The 23,866-nt window shown below is 41.8% G+C and overlaps 1 protein-coding gene across 8 annotated transcripts in view; it reads right to left on the bottom strand.

The window, feature by feature from the left end:
• Window positions 1–17,568: 17,568 nt before the first annotated feature.
• Window positions 17,569–23,866, bottom strand: part of BMPER (BMP binding endothelial regulator) — a 236,397-nt gene continuing 230,099 nt past the window's right edge. For 6 of the 8 annotated variants that reach the window (XM_070511687.1, XM_070511712.1, XM_014838756.3 and 3 more), the window contains one exon: window positions 17,793–21,176. In XM_070511687.1, the coding sequence (XP_070367788.1) occupies window positions 20,995–21,176 (182 nt within the window). In that variant the 3' untranslated portion in view covers window positions 17,793–20,994. Of the gene's footprint in view, window positions 21,177–23,866 lie in introns of all 8 variants that reach the window. The other 2 variants (XM_070511719.1, XM_070511714.1) reach the window with 1 other exon arrangement.

The following is a 23,866-nucleotide window of genomic DNA, read 5'->3' as shown; positions in this document are numbered from 1 at the left end:
ATGTAGAATGCAGCAAAATTAATGGGATACCACTTTCAACCAAAGGCCAGTTGGGAAGCATAGACTTTTATACTCACCAGGCTGTAACAAGATGCACAGTTCCTCTGCTGGGGTGGTGTCAGAGAAGACTGAGTATGGAACTAAGACTTTCTTACCCACCTAAAGGTAATAAAGAGCCCCCCTCTTCAGTGTCAGTGGAGGCCATGTGGGGAGCAGTAATAAGGTGCCCCTCCCCCCACTGTCCAGGTGGTACCAGCAGAGGTCTAGTGGGAAGCTTTGATTTCCACTCCTGCCAGCAGTAGTAATAAGGTGCCCCTGCCCCCCCAGGGCATCAGTGGAGGCTGAGTGGAGAACATAGACTTCCTCCACCTGGCAGTAACAAGATGCCATCCACTTCCTCTGCCTGTGCAGTGTCAGAGGAAGCCAGCTGTTATGGACTGAATCGAGTCCCCCCATTATTTCATATGTTGAAGCCCTAACCACCCAGTACCCCCTAGCCAGCAGCTGTTTTCCTCACTTTGATTCTGGCAACTCAGGGTCAGTTGGGGTGGGGATACAGAAGTGGCAGGAGAATTATAGCAAAAGTAATAAAAGTTCTTTTTTACATAACTGGGGCTGTTTGTAGTATATTCTCAGCTATAGAAGGTTCTCTAGCATGGCAAGTATCCAAATTCTAGCCCTTTCTTATGGAGCACATTAATGGATTTGGTAGAGAACCAACCCCCAACCCCATCCCAACAAGGACTCTACACTGCACAGCTCCCTGGCTCACCCCTTATGGTGTCCTCTCAGCTCCTGCACTATACCCCTGCAGACCCCATGCCCTGGGTCCCACAGCTGGAAAATGGCCCATCAGGGCTTTGAGAGCAGGGTCATTTCACTGTAAAGCATAGCCTCTTTCTTTGCTAATGAGAAGAGGCAATGAGGAAGGCAGAATGTGTCTCTGATGTGCTCTTTTTTGGCTCACTTCTCCCTTCCTTCGCCAACACCTGTGTTCCCATCCTACTTGTGCTTCAGTACCCCATGGCGGGGGGATGGATTCCCCAACTGTCTTCAGGCTCCATGGCAATGACTGCTAATGGCTTAATCTTCCTCACCTGCTTCCTCCCTCAAGTAATAAGCAGGATGCTTGAACTCGGTAGAATATCCACTTCCTGTGGGCCATGCTGTTAGGTCATCAAGGTGGCTGGGGAAATCATATGACTCAAACGAACTTTTTAATTCCTGGTTCTGCCATTTACTAGCTGCATATATTTGGGCAGGTCACTGTACCTCTCTAACCTTCCAGTTGCTCATCTGTAAGGAGTGAGGGAGGACTCCATCAAATGGATGATGAACATTGCATGGTCCAAAGAATGGTAATATCCTATCAAAGATTTCCAGATCACAGCCCTAGGTTCACAGCCATTGAAGTAAAAATGTTCTCTGGCAAACAAAAGATGATTCATTCCTGTATCTAGAATTTTTAGTTTATTCTGATAGAGACTTTTAGCTTCTCTGTGATCTTCCTGGCACAGGCCTTCCAAAGAAAACGCAATAGAGAGAAAGCTCAGGGCATCTAAGGATTCCTGGCTATCTGCTCCCTAATTAAATAGTTTTTCATCTGACTCTCTGTGAGGGTTTTGTCCTTCTTTGCTCTATGTCTGCATTTAAATACATTTCTGTTTTAAACACCCTCAGACCTGTGGGATCTTGATCTAAAAGAAGTGAATGATAAACTCCCCCACATCTTCTATATATATATGCTAGCAAAGTTAAAAAAAATCAGACACCCAGCCTGCCAGGATTCATCTCTTGGAAATGACAATAGGCTGCCTCAGACTTTAAAACACCTAATTTGTAAGTGATCTATTTTTATACAGGGCAGGGAAGGGGGTGGTGGGGGAGGTATATAACCTCATTAAAATTTTCACAACGATTTAATGAGGATGGATTGTCTTCATTTCGTAGTCTATGAAACAAGGGTTCAGAAAGATTAAGCAACTTTTTCAAGGTCACACTACATGTTAACAGGGAACCTGGAATATAAAGCTAGCTTTCTCTATCTGCAAATTCCACCCTTTTGGCACTGGCTACAGGAGCCCCCACTAACACCATCAGGATTAGGCAGGGGTGCTTTGAGTAGGAGAAACAAAACAAAACAAAAAACAAAGACTCTTCCAAGTTTTAGATACAGAAAAAGGATGGACATGACTAAACAATAACAACAAAACATCACAAGAGACTAGACCCTCAGGACAGTCTTACTGGGAGGGTAAATGCACTTCAGGTGGTCCCTGCCACCTCTACCCCACTCCAATTTCATTGTCCTCCCTGTTACATGCTTAGTTTGGAATCATTTGAAAGTCCCCTCTTTTAAGCACAGGAAGAGTTCTAAGGGGCAGCTCTAGGCGCTACTTCAATTTCCCAAGTCAGAGAAGGGTCGCCTATGGAGCCATTGCCTCTCCCCAAAGCCCGAGGTGCAGCTGTGGGCGCACAGCAGCCGTCTAGTCTGGGCTTTAGCTCCGATGACCACTGGAGAGGATTTCAGGTTTCAGGAGTTTCCCAGTTCTTATTTCATTTGATTGTCACCACAACCCTGTGCAACTGACGGAGCACAGAGTATACTTCCATGGCATTTTAATTTATTTTTCTGTTGCTGTTTAACCAATTTGTATAGACTACCTTCTTTAGGCTAATGAATGACATACATATGTGTAAAATTAAGCCAAAGTGTACACCACGTAAAAGATTAAAAAGCTGAGACCCACTGAGGGTAGACCAGTTGCTCACATAAATACCCAATTATACAGCAAGGACCAGAATCCTGATTAATCGGGTTTCCACTACGTGGCTCTTCCCACTAGGCCAGGGGTTGGCAAACTTTCTCTGTGAAGGTTCAGATAGTAAATATTTTAGTCTTTGTGGGCTTACTGTCTCTGTCACAAGTACTCAATTCTGTCCTTATAGTGTGACAGCAGTCCTAGACAATTAGTAAAGAATGAAGAAGACTGTGTACATTTCTCACCAGTTATTTCCCCAACCCAACACCAAGGCACCTACTTGCCTTCCTCCTTCCTTGCCTGACAGTGTGGCTCTGTTCAAAAATATGAATCTAAAATCAGTACTCTGATCACAATTTTACCTCTATCCTCTCTTAGGTTGAGATTTATTACAGTCATGGAAAAGCAGATATGTTGATCTCAAAGAAGAAATTTCATATTTGTGCTAAGAGGAGCTTGGTGGTGGGATCTCTCTAAAAGGCTTACATTGACAACATGGCTCCATTTGTCAGATTCTTGGAGTACCAGAGGAAGAGACACGTGTGCTCAGGTTCTCCCAAGTGATGTTGAGGATCTTGGTAAAGTTACCCAGATTAGAGGTGGCCATGACTAGCATCTTCTTCTTAGTTATGCTGCCATCCTGGCCTCAGCACATCACAACATGAAAAATGTAGAACCAGGCCAAAAGTGCAGCATCCTTCAGGATACATCAAGCTCTGGGAACTTCTACCTTTGCACTGTCACCTTCTCTGTGTATGCACAAAAGAGAGTATCTGATTAGATTGGTTTGCCACCTGGCCCTCTGGAGGATCCTCATTGAGCACAATTTTGTCTACAATGTGCCTGGGATGTTCTAGGTGATAGAGGCATGTCAGTAAAGAAGACAAAGCCCTTGCTTACATAAACTAACATTTAATTGAGGATGGGGAAGGCAAAAGCAAGGGACTATATCTATAACATTTTAGATAAGGAGAGAAATGAAGAAAAGAAAATAGATTGTTGGCGAAAAAGGTACTATTTTAGATAAGATGATCAGAAAAACACTTTTGATGAGGTGATATTTATGCAGAGACTTGAATGAGATGAGGGAGTGAAACCTGCAAGTAACTAAAGTAATAGCATTCTGGGAAGAGGGATCAGAAAGCGCAAAACCTTGAAGTGGGAACACGTCTGGCAATTTGGCGACAGCAGAGACCACGGAGACAAGTGTCAGGAGCAGAGTGAAAGAGGAGGAGAAAAGTACAAGATGAGGTCAGAAAGGGAGCAAAAGGCCAAAACATACAGACTTTTGTAGATCTTAGAAAGGATTTGGGATTCTATTCCAGTTGAGATGAGTATCATTGGGTTTCGAAAGGAGGCAGGACATGCTATGATATGAGTTTTTAAAGGTTTACCCTGGCTGCTTCCTGCTGTGTGTGTCCTGCATGGTAAGGGAGAGGGAATGGAAGCAAGGGTGAGAGCGGGAGCTCTATCAGCAAACCATTACAATAGTCTAGATCAGAGATGCTGAGAGTTTGCACCATGGCGGTAGCCATGGGGATGGTGAGAGATGGTCAGATTTGGAATATACTTTAAAAGTAGACTCAATAGGCAGATAGAGAGGGGGCGGAGCAAAATTGCGGGGTGAGCTGACCCGGGATTCTCTTCCCTCCAAAATACAACAAAAGATTGGAAGAACTGAATTTCAGAGAACAAAGATAATGCCAGCTCGTTAGAGACCTACAATACCAAGAAGGCGGAGATCATAAACTTTGCTTACACCTTCGGAGGCGCTGGAACGGTAGGAGAGAACATCGCTCCCTCCCCTAGAGTCTGCGATCGCTGTGGCGCGGGTCGGGAGGGAGCAGGGGAGGGGCCGTGCGACCGGGGGATCATCCAGGACTCCTGCCACTGATTCAGTGGAGACCCACTGACGGGGGGGGGAAAGCTTCCGTCCGCGGGGACCCCATAAATCAAGGGCCTTGGGAGACCAGAGAACAGAACTGATCTGAACCCAGACCTGCGCGTGTGAGTAACAGCCCCTCCCCCCCAGCAAAGCCAGTGGGCGCAGCCATCTTGCCCCAAGGCGGAGAGCTCATAACACGCCACTCTCGACCCCCATCTAGTGGCGACAGGCTGTAACTGCAACTGAATTCTACCACCATGAGAAAAAACCGCTCCTCTACCATCCAGCAATTTATAAAAGCCCCAGACCAGAAGGAAAACAATAAAAACACAGAATTAAGTCCTGAGGACTTGGAATTAGGTAAACTAAGTGATAATGAATTCAGAGGAGCTATAATCAAAAAACTCAATGAGGTAGAGAGAAAGATAGAGAAACAAGCTGAGTTCTGGAGTTACTTCACAAAAGAGATTGAAATCATAAAGAAGAATCAAACAGAATTACTTGAGATGAAAAACACAATGGACCAGATAAAACAGAATACGGATTCCCTGAATGCCCGTGTAGACAACATAGAGGAGAAAATTAGCATAATCGAGGACAGACAGGTTGAATGGTGCCAGACAGAGGAAGAAAGAGAACTAAGAATGAAAAAAATGAGGAAAATCTCCGAGAGATAATGGATTCAATGAGGAGTAAGAACATAAGGATCATAGGAATTCCCGAGAATATGGAAAAGGAAAATGGAGCAGAAAGTGTGCTTAACGAAATTATTGAAGAGAACTTCCCAAATCTAGGGATCAACGGAGAAATGTGTGTAGAGGAGGGTTTTAGATCTCCTAGATTTGTCAATGTAAAAAGAGCTACCCCAAGGCACATAGTAGTAAAGTTGGCAAATAGGAATGATAAGGAGAGAATACTCAGGGAAGTAAGGAAAAAAAAGAGAATAACCTATAAAGGAGCCCCTATCAGACTGTCAGCAGATTTCTCTACAGAAACCCTACAAGCTAGGAGAGAATGGAGTGATATATTCAAAGCTTTAAAGGATAAAAACCTTCAGCCAAGAATACTCTATCCAGCAAGAAATTCCTTCAGATATGAGGGAGAAATTAAATCTTTTCCAGACAAACAAAAGTTAAGGGAATTTGTAACTAAAAGCCCTCCATTACAAGAAATCCTCAAGAAGGCTCTCATACTTGAAAAAAGAAAAAAGGGAGAAAGGGGACACAATCCACAGACTAGGGAGACCGATGGATAGAACCAGAACAGGATAGCAAATATTCAATTATAGCATTAGGGTAAAGGTAAGGAAACTACCAAAACAAGGACGATCTTAGCACTCTAACTACAAATGAATAAGACGAGTTGGAATAAAAAATGAAAATAATTATTTAGGAGGGGAAGAGCAAAGGGTCTAAATCAGTATTGGTCAAGTAGGTAAGAGACCACCAGAGAATAGACTATATTATACACGAGATTCTAAATACAAACTTCAAGGCAGACACTAAAATAAAGTACAGAACAGAGTCACAAATCATAAATAAGGAAAAATCTAAGAAACCCAGCATAAGAAATTGCAGTATTAAATGGGTAGTCTAAAGCACACAGGAAAAGAAACACAGGAAAACAAGATAATGAGCAACAGATTAACAGCACTAAGTCCACATGCATCAATAATCACTCTCAATATGAACGGATTGAACTCTCCAATAAAAAGACACAGAGTGGCAAAATGGATGAAGAACACGATCCAACAATTTGTTGCCTCCAGGAAACACACCTCAGTCCCAAGGACAAACACAGGCTCAGAGGGAAGGGGTGGAGGACAATACTTCAAGCAAATAGCAAGGAAAAAAAGGCAGGTGTTGCAATTCTCATATCAGACCAAGTGGATTTCAAAATAAGACAGGTAACGAGAGACACAGAGGGACAATATATAATGATCAAAGGGACACTTCATCAAGAAGAAATAACGCTTATAAATATCTATGCACCCAACACAGGAGCACCAAGATTCATAAAGCAACTATTAACAGACCTAAAGGAAGATGCTAAAAACAACACAATAATAGTAGGGGACCTCAACACCCAACTCACATCAATGGACAGATCATCCAGACAGAAAATCAACAAGGAAATAGTGGAGCTAAATGAAAAACTAAAACAATTGGACTTAATAGACATATATAGATCACTCCACCCTGAAAGAGCTGAATATACATTCTTCTCAAGTGCACATGGAACATTCTCTAGGATAGACCATATGTTGGGAAACAAGGCAAACCTCTACAAATTTAAAAAATTGAAATAATAACAAGCATCTTCTCAGATCATAGTGCTATAAGGCTAGAAATTAATTACAAGAAAAAAGCTGAGAAAGGCACAAAGATGTGGAGACTAAACAACACACTACTGAACAAGCAATGGATCATTGAAGAAATTAAAGAAGAAATAAAAAAAAACCTGGAAACAAATGAAAATGATAGCATGCCATACCAACTCATATGGGATACAGCAAAAGCTGTATTAAGAGGAAAATTCATCGCAATACAGGCACATCTTAACAAACAAGAAAAATCCCAAATAAGCAACCTTAAAGCACACCTAAGTGAACTAGAGAAAAAAGAACAAATGAAGCCCAAAGTCAGCAGAAGGAGAGAAATAATAAAAATCAGAGCAGAAATAAATACTATTGAAACGAAAAGGCAGTAGAAAGGATCAATGAGACAAAAAGCTGGTTTTTTCAGAAGATAAATAAAATTGACAAACCACTAGCCAGACTTACAAAGAAAAAAGGGAGAAAGCTCAAATAAACAAAATCAGAAATGAGCGAGGAGAAATAACAACAGACTCTGCAGAAATACAACAGATTATAAGAGAATACTACAAAAAACTATATGCCAACAGAATGGATAACCTAGAGGAAATGGATAAATTCTTGGACTCCTACAATCTCCCAAAGCTCACTCAAGAAGAGGCAGACAATTTGAACAGACCAATCACAAGGAAAGAGATTGAAACAGCAATCAAAAACATCCCAAAGAATAAAACCCCAGGACCAGATGGCTTTCCTGGGGAATTCTACCAAACTTTCAGAGAGGATTTAATACCTATCCTTTTCAAGCTATTCCAAAAAATTAGGGAAGATGGAACACTTCCTAACACATTCTATGAGGCCAACATCACACTGATACCAAAACCTGACAAGGACACCGCGAAAAAAGAGAACTACAGGCCAATATCACTGATGAACATAGATGCAAAAATTCTAAACAAAATTTTGGCAACCAGAATTCAGCAATTCATCAAAAGAATCATACATCAGGATCAGGTGGGATTCATACCAGGGACACAGGGATGGTTCAACATCCGCAAATCAATCAACGTGATACACCACATCAACAAACTGAGGAATAAAAACCACATGATCATCTCAATAGATGCAGAGAAGGCATTTGACAAGATCCAACAGCATTTATGATAAAAACTCTGAACAAAATGGGCATAGAAGGAAACTACCTCAACATAATAAAGGCCATATATGACAAACCCATACCCAAAATCATACTCAATGGGCAAAAACTGAACCCCATCCCCCTGAAAACAGGAACGAGACAAGGATGCCCTCTATCACCACTCTTATTTAACATAGTACTGAAGGTCCTGGCCAGAGCAATCAGGCAAGAAAAAGGAATCCAAATAGGGAGGGAAGAAGTGAAACTCTCGCTGTTTGCAGACGACATGATCTTATATATAGAAAACCCCAAAGAATCCATTGGAAAACTGTTAGAAGTAATCAACAACTACAGCAAAGTTGCAGGGTATAAAATCAATTTGCACAAATCAGTAGCATTTCTATACTCCAGTAATGAACCAACAGAAAAAGAACTCAAGAATACAATACCATTCACAATCGCAACAAAAAGAATAAAATACCTTGGGGTAAACTTAACTAAGGAAGTGAAGGACTTATATAATGAAAATTACAAGGCCTTTCTGAGAGAATTGGATGACAACATAAGGAGATGGAAAGACATTCCATGTACATGGATTGGAAGAATAAACATAGTTAAAATGTCCGTTCTACCTAAAGCAATCTACAGATTCAACGCCATCCCAATCAGAATCCCAATGACAGAATTAGAACAAAGAATCCTAAAATTCATATGGGGCAACAAAAGACCCCGAATTTCTAAAGCAATCCTGAGAAAAAAGAACAAAACGGGAAGCATCACAATCCCTGACTTCAAAACATACTACAAAGCTACAGTAATCAAAACAGCATGGTACTGGTACAAAAACAGGTGCACAGATCAATGGAACAGAATTGAAAGCCCAGAAATAAAACCACACATCTATGGACAGCTTATCTTTGACAAAGGAGCTGAGGGCATACAATGGAGAAAAGAAAGTCTTTTCAACAAATGGTGCTGGGAAAACTGGAAAGCCACATGTAAAAGAATGAAAATTGACCATTCTTTTTCACCATTCACCAAAATAAACTCAAAATGGATTAAAGACCTAAAGGTGAGACCTGAAACCATAAGGCTTCTGGAAGAAAACGTAGGCAGTACACTCTTTGACATCAGTATTAAAAGGATCTTTTCGGACACCATGCCTTCTCAGAGAAGGGAAACTATAGAACGAATAAACAAATGGGACTTCATCAGATTAAAGAGCTTCTTCAAGGCAAATGAAAACAAGATTGAAACAAAAAAACAACCCACTAACTGGGAAAAAATATTTGCAAGTCATATATCTGACAAAGGCTTAATATCCGTAATATATAAAGAACTCTCACAACTCAACAACAAAACATCAAACAACCCAATCAAAAAATGGGCTGGAGACATGAACAGACATTTCTCCAAAGAAGATATACTGATGGCCAATGGGCACATGAAAAGATGCTCATCATCGCTGATCATCAGGGAAATGCAAATCAAAACTACACTAAGATATCACCTTACACCCGTTAGAATGACAAAAATATCTAAAACTAATAGCAACAAATGTTGGAGAGGTTGTGGATAAAAAGGAACCCTCGTACACTGCTGGTGGGAATGCAAACTGGTGCAGCCACTATGGAAAACAGTATGGAGATTCCTCAAAAAATTAAAAATAGAAGTACCATACGATCCAGCCATCCCACTACTGGGTATTTATCCAAAGAGCTTGAAGTCAGCAATCCCAAAAGTCCTATGCACCCCAATGTTTATTGCAGCACTGTTTACAATAGCCAAGACGTGGAAGCAACCTAAGTGTCCAGCAACAGACAAATGGATAAAGAAGATGTGGTACATATATACAATGCAATACTACTCAGCTGCAAAACAGAACAAAATCATTCCATTTGCAATAACATGGATGGACCTTGAGAGAATTATGTTAAGTGAAATAAGCCAGCGAGAGAAAGATAATCTGTGTATGACTCCACTCATATGAGGAATTTAAAATTATGGACTAAGAACAGTTTAGTGGATACCAGGAGAAAGGTGGGGTGGGGGGTGGGCACAAAGGGTGAAGTGGTGCACCTACAACATGACTGACAAACATTAGTGTACAATTGAAATTTCACAAGATTGTAACCTATCAATAACTCAATTAAAAAAAAGTAGACTCAATAGAAATTACTGATGCGTGGAATACAAGGTGAAGAGAAAATATGGAGTCAAGGATGACTCCCAAGTATTGCTCCCTCTTATAACCTCTCCACCCACCATTTTGTTCCAGCAGTTGCTGTGGCAACAAGCTGCCGTGAGTGTAGTCAGGCAGCAACTTGGCCTCACTGCACTTTGTATCTCTTGCCTTCTGCCCCAGGGTGTTTGGGTACCTGTGGAAGCCTGGAAGACCCAGGAAATTCACACCTCGGGGGCAACTTTTGACCAATGGTGGGTAGGAACAGGTAGATAACATGCACACCTCCTTAGAGAGTGCCTGCTGGAACTGAGCCCACAGCAGTAACCAGCTCAATCAAACTCTCATGGAGCAGATTTCTCTCTTTCCATTTTACTCTTCCCAGTCCCTCACTATTGTTCCCTAGGATCTCTTTCCCAAATAAACTTCCTCCAGGCGAGCTCTTGTTTGAGGCTCTGTAAATAGAAGCATCTTCCATTTACTGAAATGTAGGAGACTGCAAGAGGGGAGAGTTTGGGTGGAAGGTGGATCTGAAGAGCTTAGCTTAGGTAAGACATATAAAACTTTGAGTTGCCCATTAGACCTCCAAGAGGAGAGAGCAAGGAGGCAGTTGGATGATTCGAGTCTGGAATTCAGAACACAGAGTGCAGAAGAAACTAGGCTATTTGCCGTCAGTGCTCCCTGTGTCAGGGTATGGCAGGTGCTCCCACGTTCACAGACTCCACCAATGCAATGAGTCTCCATCTCCCACTGTTTCCTTGGCAGATGAATCTTTTCCTGGCCCTGAAGAGAAGCTGAAGAGGATGAAATGACTGGTGGGAGGAGCAAACAGCAGCATGTCCTGTGTTGTGATGACAGGTCTTCCATGCACTCCTCATTTGATTCTAGCTCCGGCAGATACTGTGTCCTCACAGCAAACGAGCAGTCTCTTTAGAATGAAAGTTTGTTGTTGTAAGTCAGCATGGCCATCTCTGCAGAGGGACATTGTCTGATGGGAACCTTTTCCCTCTGTTAAGATCTCCCCTGAGGTTCCAGGGAAGGAGAAAAGAAAAATGAGATGAGTGGTCGTTGGGGAGAGGATGAGCAACTCTGTCCCCAGAGCACCTCTGACAGCCCCCGGTCCCCACCCCCAGCTGGAACCCAGATTTCTGAAATGCTGCAGAGGCAGGATGCGGCTTTTGTTTTCATTTCCATTTAATTTACCCAAATGAAAACTGCAATTACGGAGCAGTTATACACCCCCATGTGCTTCAGGGATGCTGTTCCTGGCACATTTGGTATCCTCATTTGAAAAATTCACCCATAAAAGCATCAGACTTGCCTGCATTATATGTGGAAACGTGCAATGTCATACTTTGTTCAAGGGATAAAAATTCACCCCAGGGTACCAATTTTAATAAGGCTTAATTAGACCAATTTGTAGCAAGCTGAGGTTTCCGCTCTGCAATTTGACAAGCAGCTTGAGCTGGTTCACTACGGTTTTATGTTCGGGAATTTCTGTATCAAACAAAAGGTCAAATGGAACATAAAATTCTATCCAAAAGGCTCTCAAAGGCATAGTGAATTTCTGTTGTCATTTGTGTGTGTGCCTTGTTTTTTAGAATGTCCTTTTTGATGATAAAAGGATGATCTTGGGTAGCCATGTAGTCATCGCACCAGCAAGGTCCAAGAGGGCAGATAAAACTGGTCCTTTCTTGTGAGGACCTTGCTGGTAGCTCATGGCCCTCTTTCCTACAGAGTCGGGGGAAGACTTCACAGTCCCTGACACAGAACACAGACAACACCTAAAATTCACTTGCAGTTTGCTTGAAAGATAAGCCATCGTGCCTAGGGATGGCAAATAGATTTTTTATATTATCCCTGGAGCAGAAAACTGTTTGATTAAACTATATTATCTTTAAGATATGCAGTAAAGTTGATTGTACTGAATTGCACTTTGACGCCATTTCCCTAGAATTTCATCCAGGACCCTTAGAAGGAAGAGCCTTGCTAAATTCACTCATATTGCCACAGGGAAATAGCTGAGGCCACTCCTCATGAGAAGGGGGATGTGGGTGAGGGCACGAGAGAGGAGAAAAATTGAACAATACTTTCTTTCTTCAATGAATTTTTAACATCAGATATTACAGACATTCTACCTGAAAAATAGAAAGAATGGTCTATAACCAAATATTCTCAAAAAAACATTTCAAAGAGCCTAAGGCAAACAGAAGCATTCTTCTATGCTAGTCCACTATGTAATACCTACATTGCATCTACATTGTGGAGACAACAGAATGCCCACCTGCCCTCTAGATATTTTCCTTTCTGATATGATACAGTGCCTGAAATGCACACGTTAGAACTAGACTACCACTTAAAGATGTTCTGTGCCAGAAGACTCAGATAAGATAATGAAAATATGGTACTTAAAACTGATAATGCTTAGACCTTAGAGCAACTCAAATTTACTTTTGACAAATTGGTTCTTGTGGGATTAGGAAGCAGGACAGCCATGCTTTCAGAAAGTGCCAGGAAAGAACTGGAATAAAAGATAATGCCAGGAGAGCAGGCCAGTTTGGAATGGGGATCAGGGTGATGCTAGAGAGAGGCATGTGAAGGGAGAGGGAAAGGAGGAGAGAAGTAAAAGGGACAAAACAGAAGGTGAGGGCAGGGAGCACATATTGAAGGGAGGACGGCACAAATTAACAGTCAACATGACAATTTGTTTTAATTCCTGGTGAGAAATCTCAGGAAGCTACACTGTAATCTGTTTCTCCTAGTGGAAAAATTGTCATTGGCCTTGCATGTTCCAATCCAACTGCTGGGAAATTTGGCTGGAAAGGCTGAGATCCTGTGGTCTGAGAGAAACCTGTCCTCTCTCTACCAGAGAAGGAGCATGAGCAGAAAGAGTGAAGCCAGTCCTATAGGCTCACTGGACATCTGGAAGGAACCCCTCCCCAGACATATGCACACCATTCCCATGACTTACGGCGGTCTACCTGGAGCACCTGCTGACGTTCCAGGTCCAAGCACCACGTCAGACCAGGCCCACACACTCCTGAACACCCAGGGAGCTTACGCCATAGGAAGGCCAGTCTCTGGAAGTTTGCCCCTACCCCAGCAGCCTAGACATCTGGATGACAGATCATGGTTTAGATGGAGCTTGGTGGATGCTATTAGACAAGGGGACTCGGTTCCCATGTGTGATAAAAGTCACATTCCTGAAGACAATGTGGGTCAGGCCATGCAGATCATAAAATGAGAATCTCAGAACTTGATTTTATTTCCTTCCATTTTTTTTGAGGGCAACGTAGGTAAAGCCACGTCTGCATCACTCTGGCATGATGCAGCCTCCCTGGGTTGTGCCGCAAAAAGACACACATGGTTCTATCTACTGCATCTTTGCTGTTTGCCTCACAATCTCTCCCTGTCTTCTACTGGGCCTCTTCTTTCATGGTAAAAAGGATTGTGTGCCTATGCTCGGAGGAGCGGAAACAAGTGAAGTTGCATGCACTACTGATATAAAGATAATAAGTGTTGTTATGTGAAAAAAATAATATGCATATACATTATTTAGGCAAACATTTCCATACACTTACTCTCACAAAACAGATAGCCTGAATAAGCTAGCCATATGAACAATAAATCATGGAACCAATTTCAAGGAAAGCAAGTTTCGCTTTGGAAAATTGCACTCAAAATATATGTATTTGAAATCAACCAAATACGAAAACTTTAACATTCCATAAATTAGCGTAGGCAGAACTTGAATCCAATGAAATATAGAATTCCCCAAATTTGAAAACAGTCTTTATTTTACTGAATATTTTAAGACAAAAAATTAAATTGTGTGTACCATATTATTCCTTAACATTTTTCCCCTCAAAGTAAAACCAAAGGAAATAAGTAGTAAATTCAGAAAGAATTAATATGGAAAAAGGCTACCCTTGTTGCCTCCTCCATTCCCAAACAAAAGAGTGAAGGTGATGGATCCACTCAGACCCTCAGGAACAGTTCGGGCACAGCAAAGAGCTCCCAGATCAGCTAGACATTCCAGTTCCTCTGGGACTCTCCTCTGGCCACCATCTTTATCTCCTTCAGTCAAAGCAACCCAGCCATTCTGTTGCTTGAGCCTATGGCAAAGCAAAGAAAGGGAAAGATAATCATGCCATGAACTATGGGCGGGTCTCAACAGGCAAACCAAAACTGAGTTAGGGTCCAAATTCACCTGCCAGGGCCTTTGTGTGGGGTAGCCTAGCCTGTGAACAGACCACTAGAAGGATTCTCCCCAGTGCATCTCAGAAAATTATAGAATCAAGATAGCTGTGTGGATCCACCATGGAAATGAAATTGCTCAGGCTGAGCTGCTCTGACTATGAAAACAGATATTCCCCAAATGTCATCACATAAAACAGAGTGGAGAATACTCTTCAGTGTGATCAAACAGTTGTTCCAAGTCCCCCCTGAAGTTTCAGGGCTGGATAACAGTGGTAGTGGCTGTGAATAAATCTATCTCTTAATCCTCTCTCCTTCTTGCCGTTTCAATTTCCTGTCTCAGCCAATTCGTTCTAAGAAAGTAAAGGGAGCAACTGAGGTTTGTAAGACAGAGGCCCCCCTGGTCCAACTGTCTTCGAGAGGGCAATGGGAATTCATACTGAGTGACGAGGATCCTTTGAATCAGCTTCTTCACAGAAGCATGCTCCAGCAGGAACGCATCCCACCAGAGGCTCTCAGGGTAGCCTGCTCAGCGTGGGGGGGGATCCCGTCAGGCTTCCTGCTGCCTTCCACTCCCTGTCACGCCTGTTTAAGCACTCGAGCCAGAAGGAGCTGTTCAGGATCTGATTCTTTAAATTACATGTAGGAACATGGTGAAAATGACAATATAACAAATGGTATTTACACTCTCGGAGCCAAAGTGAAACTTTTTCATCACCACAAACATTTCCTAAAGCCCAAAATTACACTGCTGAAAGAAGCCCTCAGAGGAATTACTTAGGAAGTCAAGTTCCAGTTGGAGTTTGCAGAGAAGCAGTTCATGTCGGTTTTTAAGGCATAAGCTGGGTTATGACACTGAGTGGGTAAAACATGAGAGAATTGTTCTGACCAGAACTCTAGGTGAGCTGTGTTTCCAGGCCTTTTACCTGGAAGTGTGACCAGCTGCCACTAGTAGGTCCAGCTGTTTGAACCCTAAGCATCCCCCAGTCCTGCCATCAGGCCACAGCCAAGTCAACAAAAGCAGTGTTCAAATGTATCTACTTTGGACCAGTTCTGCTATAGCAACCAATGCCTGGAGGGTCTGAAGATGCCTCTTTGCCGTACTGTACAGCACTGAAGGGCAGATGGAACAGTCTCCTTAGAAGCCTCTTCCCTCCTCCTTCCCTTTCTAGATGCTCAGAGGACACATCAAGGAAACTGGAACACACTCAGGTGTGGAAGCAAAGAGGGCTTATAACCAAATGCCAACCCTTCCTCAAACCCTACTGTGCTCCCCCCACTAGAAATCAAAGGATGCTTGAAAAGATCTGCCAGGGTTGTGAACTACATTGCCACAGCTCAAAAAAGTTCTCTGAGTCCATTATACCCCAGCAGTACCAAAACCCTGTTGCCTTCTGCACCCCCAGGCTGCCTGCTTTTCTTTCTCCTTATCCACAGGGAGTCATGCCTTGAATTCCCAGACTGCACCATTCCTGCTGATACACACATGCACACACACGCACACACACACGCACACACACACACGCACACACACAACCTCTTGGCATAGGTAGAGCCCATTCAGCCAGTAAGGCTCTTCTCAGGAGTCATCCTCTCTGGTAAGCCTTCCTTGACATGCCTCCAAATAGAAAACCCCAAACTGAGCTTCCTGAGGCTCTGCAGCCAGCTATGTATGCCTCTGGTTTACCACAAATCATTCATCCTGGACCGTACTGTCTTAAGAAGGAGCATGTCTGAATCCTAATGCTCAGGATGTCTGTTGAACTGAACCAAATGCAGCCTGAAGAAAACATTTTGATTTACTATAGAAATATCTCTAAATCTGCTCTCCTGCCAGTATTCCTTATGTGGCTGACTGGCACCTTCACCACCCACCATTCAAGCCAGAAACTTGCCTATCTGCCACCCAATCTGTCACAGAGTTCTCCCCTTTATACCTTCTTCCTCCTAGTTCTGAGGCTCCTCATTTCTCACCTGGACTATGTCCAGGACCTCTCACTTGCTCTTTTGACTGAAAATCCCACCTCCACTCCATTCACTGAGACAAAGCTCTGGTCACTTCACTCCATTGCTTAACACCATCCCATAGCCGGACCTGCCCTGGAGCAGACCTTCCCCTCTGGTGCCACAGCCCACTGAAAGCTGTGTGGGGAATGGGTGGCAGGGCTACTGGCATCCCTTCCACTCTTGGAGCAGTTGGATGGGACCTAAGTTGTCCCTAGATGCGATCTCCAGCTGCAGGCAGCCCTGTCTATTTACCCCGGTACACACACAAATTTTATTTTCTGAAGGTACTATAACATAAATGCTTTGGGAATTACCACCCTAAGGACTAAAATCCAGGCTCCTTAGCATGACCATGGGGCCCTACACACCTGGGCTATACCATCTCCCTTCATGCCATACCCCTTAGGGCACAGCCACAGGTGCAGAACCGTTTGCTGCCTTGGTGCTCTGAACTCCCTCTACCTGGAACACCCCTCCCACTTTGCTTCGCCAGCCTCACTCTGAATGATCCTCCAAGGCTCATCTCTCTACTTAGCTTTCCCACCCTTCTCCCTGACATTAATCTTTTCAAAGTGGGCTTGCTCAAAATTAATCTGAAAGGGAACCACGGTAAAGATGGATCTCACGTTAAGTGTTTGTCATTCAATTGATGTAATTAAACCCAATGTAGCAACATGGCTCTAAAGCCCGAAAGGTCCCCTTACAGGACTAAATGTCCGGATTCTTAATTCAGAGTCTGCATAATCACCAGCATTACTTTCTTTTCCCTGTTTATTCATTCTTGGCTACTTGAACAGTGTCATTTTTCAGAATTAAAATCCTGGATTCTGAAAAAGCTAGTACTTCATGATTTAGAATTGGAGACAATTTTTGCTGCTCCAGAGGGTTATGTTTGGAGGAGATAGCTAATTAAAATGTCTTGATGCCTGTCCCCTAAGGCATTCTCATTTTCCCAGCTCACATCCTTGATAACTGTCAGATCCAGACAAACGTGAGTGACAAAAAGCAGAAAAGTGAACAGAAACTCAACAAGGAAAAACTCCACACAGTTGTTGCAACCATGAGACTTGATTTGATTTTATTCGTGCAAGAAAAATTTATTGACTATCTATGAGATTATTTCTCTTAATTAAGGTAAGGTATTCATGGGAATTTACAATATTATTCTCTATACCTTTTTGTAGTCTGAAATATTTCTTAATAAGAAACAGTTTTCCAGTCGAAATGTTTATCTGTGTTGAATGAAAGCTGAGGGGAAGTCAACCACTGAGTCCTTTTCATTTTGAGAGGTGCCCTTTTTTTTTAATCTATGAAACTTTACCTTTTTTTCCCTCTTCTTCTTCTCCCCAAAGCCCCAGCACATGGTTGTAAGTCTTTCTGGTTCTTCTATGTGAGCCCCCACCACAGCACAGCAACTGACAGATGGGTGGTGTGGTTCTGCAACTGGGGAATGAACTCCAGCTGCCAAGGCAGAGAGCATGGAACTTTAACCACTAGACCTTCGGGGCTGGCTCCAGAAGTGCCCTTTTACAGGCTGGTGGTCAGATGCTCAGGAAACATTCAATGAGTTAATAAGAGGACACTTTTCACCTGATTCTCAATGTGCTACCCTTTTAATGAATAATTGCTGTTGTCAATGTCAACGATTCATTTTTCTTCCTAGTTCAAAAGTTTTAGTTCAGGATCTTCAAACATTCCTATTTTCACAGGGAGATGGGAAAGAACCTGCTGTTATTAAGCACCAACTATGTGCAATTGGGACCACGATTTTGCTCACTCTTCATCAAAGGTATTTGTCCTTCACCAAATTCAATATTTGTAGCTAAAAGCATAAGCAAAAATAGGGATTCTATACATGTAGTTAGAGCAAGATTAACCTATCTTTTAATTTCATATATACCTGGAGACCAACACTAATTTCTAACCTGGGTTATGTACATTAAAGAGAGAAGCAGAACATTTTCATTTCAAGTCCTCTAATTCTGCAGGAGTTTGGCTTTGAGAGCCCAATAAAAATATCCCAAGTGAATAAAGTGGGCCCACTATCATTGAAGCACTTGGGTAATCTCCATTATGATCAATCATTAGACAAAATCATTGCTCAGCATAGCCCATGGCCAAAAACAGAAAATGCAAGCTGACAGCTGATTTCCCCAGCCACCCCCATCAGACAGCTGCCTGTATGGATTAGTAGGACTGAATCACCCTCTGTCCTCCCTGCCTTCTCTTTCTTCTAGGATGAGGAATGAAAAACGTACAAAGGTTAAACTAAACCCTGGATAAGGCAAGTCATGCAAACTTGTAATCAAGCCGCCCAAATTGATGGAACTGGTCCATGAAGAAGAGCCTTCATCATCGTTCATCCACCATGGTTGGCCATGATTAAATATGTTGGGAAAGAGGCTATTTAGCCTTATTGGGTAGAGTTACTCAGTCTTTGGATGAATCATGACCAGTAAACATCCATCCACAATTTTCCCTTCTGTATCCCTCTTTCATAGACAGAAAACCCAGAGTGAACTGGGAAGGAATTTAAAGATAATCTAAAAGAATCAAAAACAAACCAACCAGGGAAGGTCAACTGATTTGCTCTATCCTTTCTTTCGGGGGGGGGGGGGTGGGAATAAATGAGATTACAAGTGTGAAAGTGTTGAAAACTATAAGTGTCTCAGATTACTGTGCAAAAGATCTCACTAGTGCCAGGGTGTCTAGGTCTCCAGATTCTTAACCCTGCCCATATACTACACAGCTTCTTTGTGATACAGATAAGCAAAAGCGTGGCCCCAAATGCTTAAACAATGTTGGCAAGGTCACAAACTACACCTGGAACCCAAGTCTCCTAAATCAAAGCTCTCTTTCCAAGTGCAGCACTGAGGCAACGACCTGGCTACCTTGGATCCCAGATACTGGGGTGTTTAGGACCCAAGCACAATGATAACAACCACATTCCCTGATGCCCCAGCCAGTCACTGCTACACTCTGCACTTTACTCAGTTTACTCAAACAAGTAGAGATGTCCCAGTAAAAAGCCCAAATCAATCCTTTAGCTGTCATGAATATATGTAAAAGGAACACCAGTGTCTTAACAAGCAATGGAGATATGCTGATTGTCAAAAATTTGGGGGTTTGCTGTGGTCTATCAATAATACTCTTTATAAAAATAAAGTATTTTAGGGCATATAAAATATATCTAAATAAAGCTGTTAAAAATTGACAAACCTGAAGCTGATATAGCTTATTTATAAAGTATAACACAGCACATCTTGAAACAGAAAATGCATTGTTTTACATCTTAAGCTCTTTATTTACTACAATGCAGAACATTTTATTTTTAGACATCAGTGGGTTTTGTTTTGTTGACATTTTCACTTATTCAGCTGAAAACAAAAGTCAGGAAAATCACATGGTGACTATAGTAACCTATCAGTAAATGAGAACAAGTATATAGACCATTTTTTGGTTTGGACTGATGTTAAATCAACCAGTCAGTAAAGGCTTTCTTTCTGCCTAACAATTATGACATATTAACAGTCACCAAATGGTGTTGGACTAGGAATCTTCTAGAAATAATCAAAGGCTTTCGTTTTATATATGGAATAGTCACAAAACGTAGATGGCTTACATCAACTCATTGGATCAGCCCATCCTAAATTGCTCCGAGACTCAGAGAAACAGATATTTCTTCTTCATATATTGTGCAACAGTTTCTCCAAATATCTGCTCATGCTCAATAAAACCAGCGTCGCCCAAATACTCCTTAATCTCAGGGTGTGACATGTAAGTGGACACATACATCATACACACATATATAATTAGGAGGCTCAAAAAATATGCAAAGATGGCGAGAAATCATTAGATTCTTTGGTTATGCTTTAGTGACAAATTTATATTTCTTGGCAACTAGCCAATCATTTTTGGAAATAATATCAGACCACGACCAAATAAAGTCTTACAACCTATCCCTTGCTTTACATGCACCATTAGGGCCTGTCAACGATCACCAGCCATCTCTCTCAGACATACAGTCTTTTCTTTGGAAGCATGAAATGCCCCTAGATAAATTTGCCTTTCTCCAGAGAAAAACATTTCCCACTCAACTGCAGATCCTGATTCAAAGCTAAAATTAACGCAGGCAGGCAATTTATGTTTCTTAGAAAAGTTCCTTAAAAATGACAAATGTATGTGAAATTAAAGCCATCCAATATGTCTGCATGCTACCTTATTAAATTAAAAATACCTGGTTTATTTATACAATGTATCCAATGGCTTACAGATTAGCATCCTAGAAACAATACATGTCTTATAGCAAAAAATATACATATAATAATCCACCTATAGTTTATATAAATGATGAAATGTTTCTGAATATATCTATATATCTATATATGTACACATATATACTCTGTGTGTGTATTTGCAGAATCAGCACACCAATACTGCAGTTCTTCATTGGCTCTTCCGCTTCCGTGTCAAGGACACTAGGTTTCAAAGTCTTAAGCGAAACAATGGTCACCGTTGAGGACAAAGGACTGGCTTGATGCATCTTCCCTTGTGAAGGACCAAGTTTGCTGGACAGTGGCAACCTGCGACACACGGCTTATTGCATGGACCAATCTCATTCCAGTTGTCACAGGTCTTGGCACATCCTGGACCACAGGTATCATACACAGCACCATGCTTACACTGGGTGGCTGAAACAAAGAAGGAGACAAAAGTGAGATGTGGAGAAATGGCTACATCAATTCACTCTCAGCCTGTTGCCATTCTGTAGGCTCATGTCACTCACTGCACAGGCCTTTCCACAGCACAGCTTCACTTTTTGCATTTTAACAAAGGAATAACAAACACTCAACATTCTTCAAACTCTCTGGGAATCATCTGCACCTAAAAAAACGACATCAAAGATCCACCTGCTGGGCCAGTGAATTTCAAAATAAAATAAAATGAAAAGCTTTTCGTTCCCAGATAAGATAAACTATACATTGGTAAAGCTACAAGAAAATCTATAAGGTTATTTAGTTATTGAGAATGGTATGAAAAATTAACTCCAAATAGTCCTTTGAACTATTGAGCTGTAATGAATAGGAATATTTTATGCAACCACATCAATATTCAAATAGACAGAATTACACATACAGAAAAAAATCCTGCCATGGATATTGGAAATGTGTGACATATTTTAATCATAGCAATCATATGTTGAATCAATCAATTTGAGGCAAATTAGAGAAAGAGTGAGGAAAAGCCAAATGGGGAAAAATCAGATGTGTGACTGGGGAGAGGGAAGTAGGGGCTGGCTGGGCCAGAGAATATAAAAACGATGATACAGCCAAATCATGGCCAATTTACTATCTTTGTTAACTTAGAGCTAAAATGATTTTGACAATATTCTGAGAGTTTCTGAACATTCATGAATAGATTTGTCAGAAAAAATACTGCAAACATTCTGGAAGTTTTATTCACACAGACTTTCCGGTCTGAGTTATTTCCAGCGACAATCAAAGAGGCCACCCCCATTCCCATGAGTAGGAACGTGGACATATGTAGGAATTTGGAAGAGGGACTCTCCAAGAACAACAATAACGATCCAACCTGCATTTGAAGTTGCCCCAAGCACAATTAATAACAATGGAAGATTATCAGTTTAAATGCCTCTATTGTTGTTTATGCAGTTTACAGAATAATACCTGGGGAAGAATTCTGTCATTGTAAAATTGAAAAATTGAACTGGTTTTCAACCATATGGGTCTGACTTTGAGGCTTTCAAGTTAGATATTCAGAGTTACCACAGAATATTCATGTTTGACGATATCTAACAAACAGTAAGTTAATAAGAACTGTAAAAGTAAATTCTATGAAGGCTCGTCAAATACTCATTACACTAGTTAAAAACAATGAGAAAAGAGGTGTCCCATCCAGAGAGTCACCAATTATCTCTCACAAGTTCTTACACGTTATTAGAAAACTGAGCTGTATGAAACATAGAATTTTGAGAAACATCTGCATGGAATCAACTTATAATATTTGGCTCTACAATTTTCATTTTTCTATATTAATTCTAATTTTGTATTAAGCACTGACATATTTATCCCTGTCCCAATTGTTAACTAAACTATTAACTGTGACTAACCACCTATTTTGAACAAAGCCACTGTACAGGATGCTCTGTGGGTAAAGATAAATTACATGGCCATCTGTCTGATATACCAACTGAGGGATGAGTTGCTGGTAGCTAATTTCCCATCAATTATACTGAAACATCAAATGTAATCTTATTGATTCCTATGCTTGGCTCACTCCCTCACCTTTTCGAGGTGCCTTCTCAAAGATCCAAAGGATCCAAAATAGCATCCCCACATTCTCTACCCTTTTTCCCTATTTTTTCTTCTTTACACATATCACTATCATTTTTACCATTTGTACCATATTTACTCTCTGTCTTCCCACACTAGAATGTAGGCTTCCTGAGGGCAGGGTTTTCCTCTTGTCTACCACTACATTTCTAGCCCCTAGTACATGGTCTGGCACCTCAAGGCATTAGGTATGGAAGCTAGCAAGGAATACTTGCTCAGTAAATGAATGAGCTATGAAACAGATCTAATTACAACAGAGAATAGACTGAACATTTTCTGTTTGTCCCTCTAGATCCACTCTCTCCCCTTCTTTACTGGGCTTTATATCCTGTGCTGTGTGCTCCATGTTGATCTCTAGGGATGACATCAATGAGCTTCCCTTTGAATGGTGAACACCAGAAGGAGATTGGAAAAAAGGATGAGTGAGGTCTGGGTATTTGGTCCCCTAGCTATCTCCTTCTGAGGTCACTGTGGCCCACTGCATTTCTCAAGCAAAAGTCACTGCTCCTATCAAATAGCCTTCTTTCCCTACAGAGTTCTGACATCCAACCTCCCCCTTGCCCCTTTAGGCCCAGGGGTGGGAACAGCCTCTGTTATGAGCCAAAGTAGGACACAATAAAAAATAAATATTTAGTCTTTGTTCCTGGCACACAGCTCCTAAAGTCCTTGGAGTCTCCAGAGTCATGTGTCCTTTGTATGCTAATGCCATGACTGGTGGCTAGGGCTCCCTAGATAGCTTCAGGATGGGGGCTGGGCACCAGAAAGACCAAGGCATGATTAGAGGTTTGAAACTTTCAGCCCCACCCCCTGATCTCCAGGAAGGGGAGACAGGCTGGATACTGAGTTAATCACCATAGACCAATGACTTAATCAATCGTGCCTACATGATAAAACCTCCATAACAACCCCTAAGTGACTAATGACTGGGTTTGGAAAGCTTCAGAGCTTGTGAACACATTGAGGTGCTGGGAGGGTGGTGTCCTCACTCCAGGGGGACAGAAGTTCCTGTGCTTGGGACACTTCCAGAC

Source organism: Equus asinus, chromosome 1 (genome assembly GCF_041296235.1).
Source record: "Equus asinus isolate D_3611 breed Donkey chromosome 1, EquAss-T2T_v2, whole genome shotgun sequence".
NCBI classification, from domain to species: Eukaryota; Metazoa; Chordata; class Mammalia; order Perissodactyla; family Equidae; genus Equus; species Equus asinus.
This window is presented reverse-complemented; position numbering and strand designations above follow the sequence as displayed.